Below are 10,000 nucleotides of genomic sequence, written 5' to 3'. Positions count from 1 at the left end.
CTTTTGCGGTATAACTATTTAGTTTAATACAGTACTTAATTTTTTATTTATTATGTTGTTTTCCTCTACTATAAATCCCTAAAATATAAAATTTTAAGACCTGAAAAAGAACCGAAAATACTATAATTATATAATTATATAAATATACTTATATTAACAACCTGAAATTATAGTTGCATTCTCCATCTACAGTCTGAATATTTTTATATCACTGCATAACGATTCAAAAGTCATAAAAAAGTCTATGTATAAATATGTGTAGCAAATGTACAAGTTAATAACAGTATAATATCTCTATCATGGGCATCTTATTTTTAAACACACGGTCTCTCTCTAAAAGACAAAGCTCTTCAACACACTGCATTTGTCAGATGTCATCAGTAGGGATTAGACATCAGCGGAGACAGCAGCAGTGTTTGACGTCTCTTATATTTCCCTCATGGGGTCAAAATCAATCAATATCAATGATTTACAGTTGTTTGTGGAGGAGTTTTTCATGTACAGTGTGACAGCATGACACTCACGAGACTGAAAACACATCCTCCATCCGCTCCCTGTAGGGGAAACCCTGCAGCGCCCTCAGTAGTCCACTTGGCAGTCCACATGCAGAAGAATTGTAATGGTGGTTTTCTTATGAGCTTCGCTTCCCTCTTTCCTCCCATTCTACTCAAGCCTGGAGAACGTTTAACAGGAAGGAAATAAAGTTTCATTTATACACTGATAAAAGTGTGTTTGTGTGTGTGTGTGTCAGTACGTCATTCACACACTCACATTCACTGTAAAAAATGCAGGGTTCCACACAATTCATTTATGCTGTCCCAACACAAATCTAATATAATTATCAAAAAAAATTACATAAAAAATAAAATTGTCCCAATGAAATGTCAAAAATTGTGTTGTTTCAGCTTAATTTAAATGAGTTTTTGAACAAGCAACAAAAAAAAATTTTGTTTTTTTTGACTGTTAATGAACATGCAGTGGCGGCATGGTGGCTCTGTGGTTAGCGCTGCCACCTGTCAGCAAGAAGGTCACTGCTTCGAGTTCTAGCTGGGCCAGTAGACATTTCTGTGTGGAGTTTGCATATTCTTCAAGTGTTGTTGTGGGTGCTTCATTTTCCCCAACAGTCCAAAGGCATGCGCTCAGTGAATTGGATAAAATTGGCCATAGTGTATGAGTGTGTGTGTGTGTGTGAATGTGAGAGTGTATGGGTGTTTCCCAGTACTGGGTTGCAGCTGGAAGGGCATCCGCTGCCTAGAACAGATGCCAGAATAGTTGACGGTTCATTTCACTGTGGCAACCCTTGATAAATATGGGACTAAGCAGAAAGAAAATGAATGAACATGCTATAATAAAGGTTCTTCACAAGACCGAAACACTTGTCCTATTAATATTGCAAATGACTGATATCTGTTGTGTGCAAATAATCTGGAAACATCGTGATGGCTGAGGTTGGAATGAGACTCTAAAATGTGTTGTATTTATTGTATTTAAATTTAATTTAAGTACTAATTATCAACACTACTTATTTAAAATGAGCTGAAACAACACAATTCTTGAGATTTTTTGGGTCAACATAATTGTTTTATGTTCAATCTACTTAAATTTCTAAACTTAATCGATTTGCCACAGCCATATCAACCTGCAGCCTAAGACCGGTTACTCAATGAAGCTAAGCAGGGCTGAGCATGGTCAGTACCTGGATAGGAGACAACGAAAACTAGGTTGCTTTTTGAAGTGGTGTTAGTGAGGCCAGCAGGGGGCGCTCAATCTGGTCTGTGTGAGTCCTAATGCCCCAGTATAGTGAAGTAGACTCTATACTTTCATTGAGTGCCACCTTTCAGATGAGACGTTAAACATTAATTGGTCATTAAAAATCCCATGGCACTTTTCGTAAAGAGTAGGGGTGTTTCCCTGGTCAAATTGGCTCTATCACTGTCTCTCCACTCCCCTTATAGCTGGCACACTGGCGCTGTTGTTCTGTGGCTGCCGTCGCATCATCCAAGTGGATGCTGCACACTGGTGGTGGTGTGGAGAGACCCCCCTTATGATTGTGGAGCGCTTTGGGTGCATGGCCATACACAATAAATGCGCTATATAGATACACAATAATTACTAACTTACTTATTTGGGACTAGGGTGCGAATTACAGGGAGGGTTGGGGGGTTCTGACCCCCCGAATTAACGCTTGGTCCCCTCTGAAGGACATCAAAACAAGATGTATGGGGTTCTGCACTTTAATAGTAAAGAAATAGTTTGCTCTGATGTGTATATTAAATAAAAAATAATAATTAAAGTAACAGATAACAGAAATATACATTTGACCACCCCTATAATGGTTCATACCATTGTGTATACATGTTTGTGCCAAAATGATTAATTCATCAGTTTGAAACCAGCAAATCTAGAGCACCGACAAGGAGTGTAAGTGTTCATAAAACATGTTTCTTTAAAAAGGTATTTGTAGGTGTCTGTTAAACTACATGCATAGTTTGTATTTTATTATACAAATATAATATTATACTGGCTCGCACATAAAAGTTGAACAGTAAAATAAAAACTATGTGCAGTCTTTCATGGTCATTTATTAATAGGTGCAGGAAAGCAAACCTGTCATAATTTTTTTAATATCACAAATGTTATTGAGAACAACCACTCAATATCCCTCAAAACACTGAAAACATAATAACAAGTTTGTAATAATTAAAAAAGTTGATTTGTATCATTTGTGCCTATTGGGTCTTATTATTTTGCAAATAATAATAGTAATATATATAGCATATATAAACAAATGTTAAAGTTTTGTTTATGATATTGATCTATTTTTATTAAACAAAATCATCCCTGGTTAGCAAAATAGACTTCTTTTAAAATGTTTAAAATGTTCAATATTTATACTTAGCATAAACATTTTGGCCTCTATTTTGACTATCCATGCGCAAAGCGCAGGGCGCAAACTCTTTAAGGGTGTGTCAGAATCCACTTTTGCTATTTTAAGGACGGAAAAATCTGCTTTGCGCCGTGGCGCATGGTCTAACAGGGTTGAGCTTATTCTCTTGATGAGTTATAGGTGTGTTTTGAGAATAAACCAATCAGAATCTTATCTCCCATTACCTTTAAGAGTCAGTTGCGCTGCGCCATCGCGCATTTGCTATTTAAAGTTAAACAGAGCATCTAAAGCGCGAGAATGAGAGATGAGCCTCCTCATTCTTTACTTTCACATTCACTCTCATGGATAAGGAAATGTGTTAAACGCACAGACATCCATTAGACTACATAATTAATTTTGTTTGTTAAGCGTAAAGATTGGTTTCAAAACTATTTCTAAATTCAGTTCTAATTTCCAGCAAACGAATAAATGAACAATAATAACGAAGTGTGGTCAAAAAACTGAGTTATATCCAAATACACATGCTGTGCCCCATATGGTGACACGTGGGCAAATCTAAGCTTGTTTATAATAAAACAAATATAAATGTACATATAATAAGTAATAATGCTAATAATAATAACATTATACAAAAGCAAATTGTTATGAATAAACTGAAAAATCCCCCCCTGAGATGAAGAAGGCATAAAAGTATGGTTTTTATATTTATGTAGGCTAGAAAATATAAATTTTTGTAATATTTTATTTCTTTAATTCGCACAACTAACGCGCTCTGTGCTGGACTATAGACCTGATTTGATCTGGTCTATTAAACAATCTATTATAGTTCCTCAAAATAGCAACGCGCCAGCAATGCGCCTCAACACGCCTCCTTTTTTAGACCAGAACGCCTATAGGCGCACATATGAGCGCAAATGCATTTACTATTTAAACATGCTACAAAACATCAAAACGACTCTTGCGCTGAGCTGAAACTACCAAACAACAACTGCATCGCGCCTTGTACCGCATTGCACCAGGTGTATGTTAGAGCCCTTTATGTATGAATTAGATTTTTATCAGCCATTACTTCAGTGTCACACAATCCTTTAGAAGTCCTTCTAATCTGCTGATTATTAACATTAAAAATCATAAGTAATGTTTACAAAAAATCTGTTTTATATGTTTCTACATTATTTGAGGATTCCTTAATGAGGAGAAAGTTTAGAAATGTTCATAACAAATTCTATTGATAAATAAAAGTAAAAGATATTAAAAGTAAAATTGTTCATAAATATGAAAAGAAATGTTTATGCAAACTTATCTCTGTTTTGTGATTAGCGAATGAGTCCAACTGACTTTACAATGAAATGTATGTATGCATATTCTACAAAGTTACAGCCATCCAGTTCACATTTGTCGTCATCGATCCCACTTTATATTAAGTGTCTTTAACCACTATGTACTTCCATCAAAAAATAAATACAATGTACTTACTGTGTTTATAATGTATTTGAGAAAACTTTTGGTGCTTTTGAGTTGGGATAGAGGTTGGGTTATGAACAGGTTTGGTGGTATGGGTAGGTTTAAGGGTGGGTTAAGGTGTAAGGGATGGTCAACAGTGTATTTACAGATGTAATTACATACGGGTATTTAATCAAGCATAAGTACACAGTAAATACATGTATTTACACAATAAGTACATTGTAACAAACTATTAATTCTTGTGTAAGTACATATTAGTTAAGGCCACTTAATATAAAGTGGGTTGTCTATTTATCAAAAACATTATCTAGAAAGTAAATATTTGAATATGATTTCAGCTGGACATCCGCAGAACTTCAAAACCGAAATATTCCCCACAAATCACAAAAAAGGTACTTGTCTCATCTTCAGAATCATCTTCCAATAGGGAATACTGCATTCTGTGTATATGAAATGTTTTTAAAAATTCTGTGTGAATCATGAATGCTCAGCAAATAGACAGTATGCATGACCAAAACAATATGGTCACACTTTACAATAAGGTTCATTAGTTAATGTTAATTAATACATTTACTAACATGAACAAACAATGAACAATACATTTACTACTGTATTTGTTCATGTTAGTTAACGTTAGTTAATGAAAATACAGTTGTTCATTGTTAGTTCATGTTAACTCATGGTGCATTAACTAATGTTAACAAGCATGGACTTGGATGTTAATAATGCATTAGTAAATGTTCAATTATGATTAATAAATGCTGTACAAGTGTTGTTCATGATTAGTTTATGTTAGTAAATGCATTAACTAATGAACCTTATTGTAAAGTGTTACCAACAATATTAATATTCTTTAAACATGAATAAATGAAACGCTTTTAAATATAATTACATACTGTTGAGGACACAATTATTAGCCCTTTGTGAAATTTTTAATTCTTTTTCATATATTTCTCAAATAATGTAAACCCGATCAAGGAAGTTTTCACAGTATTTCCTAATAATATTTATTTTCTGGAGAAAGTACAGTGTTATTTGTTTTAGTTTAATTGGAATACAAGCAGCTTTTACATTTTTTTTTAACCCCTGATTAGCTACAATGTTTAAAAACGCTACAGAAAAATCTTCTCTCCATTAAACAGCACTTGGGAAATGTTTTCGAAAGAGTTCGAATTTATCAGGAAGGCAAATCATTTTGACTTGGACTGTACATCTGTTGCATAGCACAAAATGTAACTTGAAAACGAGCTTCAAAAATGCCTTTCACATGAAAATCGTGTGCTGTTTGTGGAAATTAAAAGCATTGACAAACATCTGCAGTTCACTGTTGAGCATTTATGCAAAGGAAAGCCAAGGTTCTCTCTTACTAGTGCATATCTTAGGATGATCTCTGATTCTTTCTTACAAAGAAAATAAAAGCATGATGCATGTGTTCATCTTTCCCCGTGTAATATTTCTCTATACAGTTGAAGACAAAATGATTAGCCCTCTTCTTTGTTTCTTTTTTAAAATATTTCCCAAATGATGTTTAACAGAGCAAAGAAATGTTCACAGTATGTCTGATAATATTTTTTCTTCTGGGGAAAGTCTTATTTGTTTTACTTCGACTAGAAGAAGAGCAGTTTTTAATTTATTAAAGACTATTTTAAGATCAAAATTATTAGCCCCTTTAATTTGTTTTCAGTTGTCTACAGAAAAAAAACATTGTTATACAATAACTTGCCTAATTAACCTATTTAAGCCTTTAAATGTGACTTTAAACTGAACACTAGTGTCTTAAACAATATTTAGTCAAATATTATTTACTGTCATCATGACAAAGATAAAATAAATCAGTTATTAAAAATGAGTTATTAAAATTATTATATTTATATTATAATCTTTCCATTTAACAGAAAATGCACAGGGCTAATAATTCAGCAGGGCTAATAATTCTGACTTCAACTGTATGTTTGTGAGTGTGGATGTGTCTGTGTTTTATTAATCCTTTGCTGTGTGTGTAGAGCCCACTCGACAGACCACGACCAAGAGAAGAAAGAGGAAGAACTCAGCCAGCAGTGCGTCTAACAGTAGCCTTGGCAACAGCGCCGGCGGCAAGAAACGCAGCCCTGCCAACAACTTCAGTCTGGCCAGCCAGGTACCTGTAAGCATCAGATCTAATTCTTTACACACACACATATGTTGCAACACTTTACATAGTAAACATATACATATACAAAAGTAGATTTCACTTGTGGCGAGTTGGTGCTTGGACTCGGTGGTTAGCTCTGTCGCCTCACAGCAAGAAGGTCGCTGGTTTGAGTGCCGTGCCATTTCTTTGTGGAGTTTGAATGTTCTCCCCGTGTTGGCGTGGGTTTCCCCCGGGTGCTCCAGTTTTTCCCAAAGTCCAAACACATGCGATATAGGTGCCTTGGATAAACAAAATTTCTCATAGTGTATATCTGTGAATGTGTGGGTCGCAGCTGCAAGGGCATCCGCTGTGTAAAGCATATGCTGAATATATTGGAGGTTCATTCTGCTGTGGCAACTCCTGATGAATAAAGGGACTAAGTCAAATTCGAATGAATGAATGAATGAATGAATGAATATGCGATGTAATGTCATTCCTTAAATAGTATTGTGAAATAATATTGCATTTCTATCCATTTAAAATTAAACTATTCCATATGATGTCATTTAAAATGTTATAATAAATGATATAATATTAGTAGTTTATTAGTATTAGTGTAATGCTAGTATTAGTATTATCTAAAAATTTATAGTATTCTGTATTTAATTCCAAATTAAGCTATTCCTTATGGTATTCATGTATGTGGATGTGTGTTTATGCACCAGTCAATAAAACTACTTCACACAATATATAAAGGATGTATATTGATATACAGTTGAAGTCAGAATTATTAGCTCCCCTGTTTATTTTTTTCCCCAATTTCTGTTTATCGGAGAGCAGATTTTTTCAACACATTTTTAAACATAATAGTTTTAATAACTCATCTCTAATAACTGATTTATTTTATCTTTGCCATGATGATAGTACATAATATTTAACAAGATGTTTTTCAGGACAATTCTATACAGCTTAAAGTGACATTTAAAGGCTTAACTGTGTTAATTAGGTTAACTAGGCAGGTTCAGGTAATTAGGCAAGTTATTGTATAATGATGGTTTGTTCTGTCGACAGTCGAAAAAACATGATTATTGGTGCTAATAATTTTGACCTTAAAATGGTGTGTAAAAAATTAAAATCTGCTATCTTTCTAGCTGAAATAAAACAAATAAGACTTTCTCCAGAAGAAAAAATATTATCAGAAATGCCTTGAAAATCTCCTTGCTCTGTTTGACATAATTTGGGAAATATTTTTTAGGCAAGGCAAGGCAAGGCAAGTTTATTTATATAGCACATTTCATACACAATGGCAATTCAAAGTGCTTTACATAAACAAGAATAAAAGAAACAAGTAAAATAAAAATAAAAACAAATAATAAAAATTCGTAAAAACAAAACAAAACATAAAAACAGGTAAAATGTGATATAAAAGAATGAAGAAGAAGAGAAAAACATGATAGTGCAATCTGTCGGACGCAGCACAGTGCTCATTCAGTAAAGGCACAGCTAAACAGATGTGTTTTCAGTCTTGAAAAAAAAACTCAAAGGGGGGCTAATAATTCTGACTTCAACTGTATATGTGAAAGATAAAACCCATGTGCTCCAAAATTATGAATCAGCTCCAAAAATGATCATACAAGAAAATCCATTTGACATGTGTGTCAATAATATGAGAAAGGTCATTTTAGGGCAAATTTATGGCTTGTAATATATAGTAACGATTGTAATGTTTCTCTAATGTGTTTCTTATGCCTTACACTCACTGGCCACTTTATTAGGTACACCTTAGTAATGCAGGGTTGGAGCCCCTTTTGCCTTCAGAACTACCTTAATTCTTCATGGCATAGATTCAACAAGGTACTGGTAAAATTCCTCAAAGATTTTGCTCTATATTGACATGATAGCATCCCGCAGTTGCTGCACATCCATAATACAAATTTCCTGTTCCACCACATCCCTAATGTGCTCTATTGGATTGAGTTCTGAGGACTGTGGAGGCCATTTGAGTACAGTGAACTCTTTGTCATATTCAAGAATCCAGCCTGAGATGATTCACACTTTATTACATGGCGTGTTTTCTTTCTGGAAGTAGCCATCAGATGATGGTCATAAAGAGATGTACATGGTCAGCAACAATACTCAGGTAGGCTGTGGTGTTGACACAATGCTCAATTGGTACTAATTGGCCCAAAGTGTGCAAAGAAAATATCTCCCACACCATCACACCACCACCACCAACCTGAACTGTTGATACAAGGCACGATGGATTCATGCCTTCCTGTTGTTGGTGCCAAATTCTGACCCTACAATTCAAATGTTGCTGCAGAAATCGAGATCAGACCAGGCAACGTTTTTCCAATCTTCTATTCCCACACGGAAAGAACCTATAAACTGGTGGACAGGTGTACCTAATAAAGTGGCCGGTTAGTGTATTTCTGAAGCTAAACAAACCACAGTCCTTTCTTATTATAATTGTGTTGATACAAAGCTGTTAAATACATTTTAAAGTAGGAAAATGCATGTTTGGAGCTGATGATTTTGTGTAAACTACAAAACTGAATTGACTTTACTGACACGATATCTGTCAGTAGGTTGTTTTACAGTAACGTGGTGTGAGGTCTTCATGGTTTGAGCTTTGGGCCGTGACACAAAATAAAGCATATTCAGTTCCAATGCTAAAGTAAATACTCTCTTAGCAGCTTCACAGAGAGACTCCTCAGCCCTCATTTTCAATTCCTGTATTAGCCACTTACAGTGTTTAACCCCAATTCCCAGGCTTTTTTCCCCCAGAGTGCCTCTTTATCCCCAAGGCTTCCTCTTCAGGCGCTCGATGTGTTCGCTCAGGTTCACGCCGCAGGGTCAAACGCTGGTTTTTGGGGAGTTGTATTGTGAGGTGGTAAATTTGTTTGCAGATGGATGATGGGATTTGTAGTGCGTGGCTTTTTCCCCTGGAGTTCAGGGACAATTGGATACATGAACGGCGGAGAGGAGATTAGAGAGGAGAGACACTGCTGCGCTGAGGCTCAGTCTGGCAGACACACAGACATGCTTGTTTACATGCTTCGACAGCACAGCAGAGAAAAAAAAATATGTGTGTTTGATTTTTAGTGTGTCAAGTCAACTTTTTTGTCATTCAGTGATCAAAGTGATTGTTCTTTTTTTTCGCTATCAATTTAATTCATTAATCACATGACACATGAATCCAGTTTTGTCTAAACTAGTAAATTTATTACAACAAAACAATCAAGCAAATCATGTCAAAACTAAGCAAGAATGAATAAAGAATCAAAATGCACGTTCTCCAACAAATATATAACACTAACCTTAGACTAACAACCCAACAAATAACAAAGCATAATAAACTAAGACTTAAAGAAAAAAGGCAGAAAATTAAAGTAAATTAAATAAAGCTTGATGGCTGGCAGTGAAGTCTCCTCTCTCTGCTCAACGTCAGTCCATATTTATAGCCAATTTACAAATAATGCAACACACGCACAAACAGGCAAAAGCCGCAACAATTATATTATATTATATTATATTAT

General features: G+C 34.9%; 1 protein-coding gene across 2 annotated transcripts in view; it reads left to right on the top strand.

Moving 5' to 3' along the window:
* The window catches only part of ldb2a (LIM domain binding 2a), a 156,378-nt gene that overhangs the window by 133,622 nt on the left and 12,756 nt on the right, over positions 1–10,000 (top strand). The window contains exons 7-8 of one of the 2 annotated variants that reach the window (XM_005157342.6): positions 4,690–4,743; positions 6,355–6,494. In XM_005157342.6, the coding sequence (XP_005157399.3) occupies positions 4,690–4,743; positions 6,355–6,494 (194 nt within the window). 2 annotated transcript variants of the gene reach the window in all.

The sequence above is a fragment of the Danio rerio genome, chromosome 14, assembly GCF_049306965.1.
Source record: "Danio rerio strain Tuebingen ecotype United States chromosome 14, GRCz12tu, whole genome shotgun sequence".
In the NCBI taxonomy this organism is placed as follows: Eukaryota; Metazoa; Chordata; class Actinopteri; order Cypriniformes; family Danionidae; genus Danio; species Danio rerio.
Note: the sequence above shows the minus strand (reverse complement) of the source record. Positions and strands in the feature narration are given on the sequence as shown.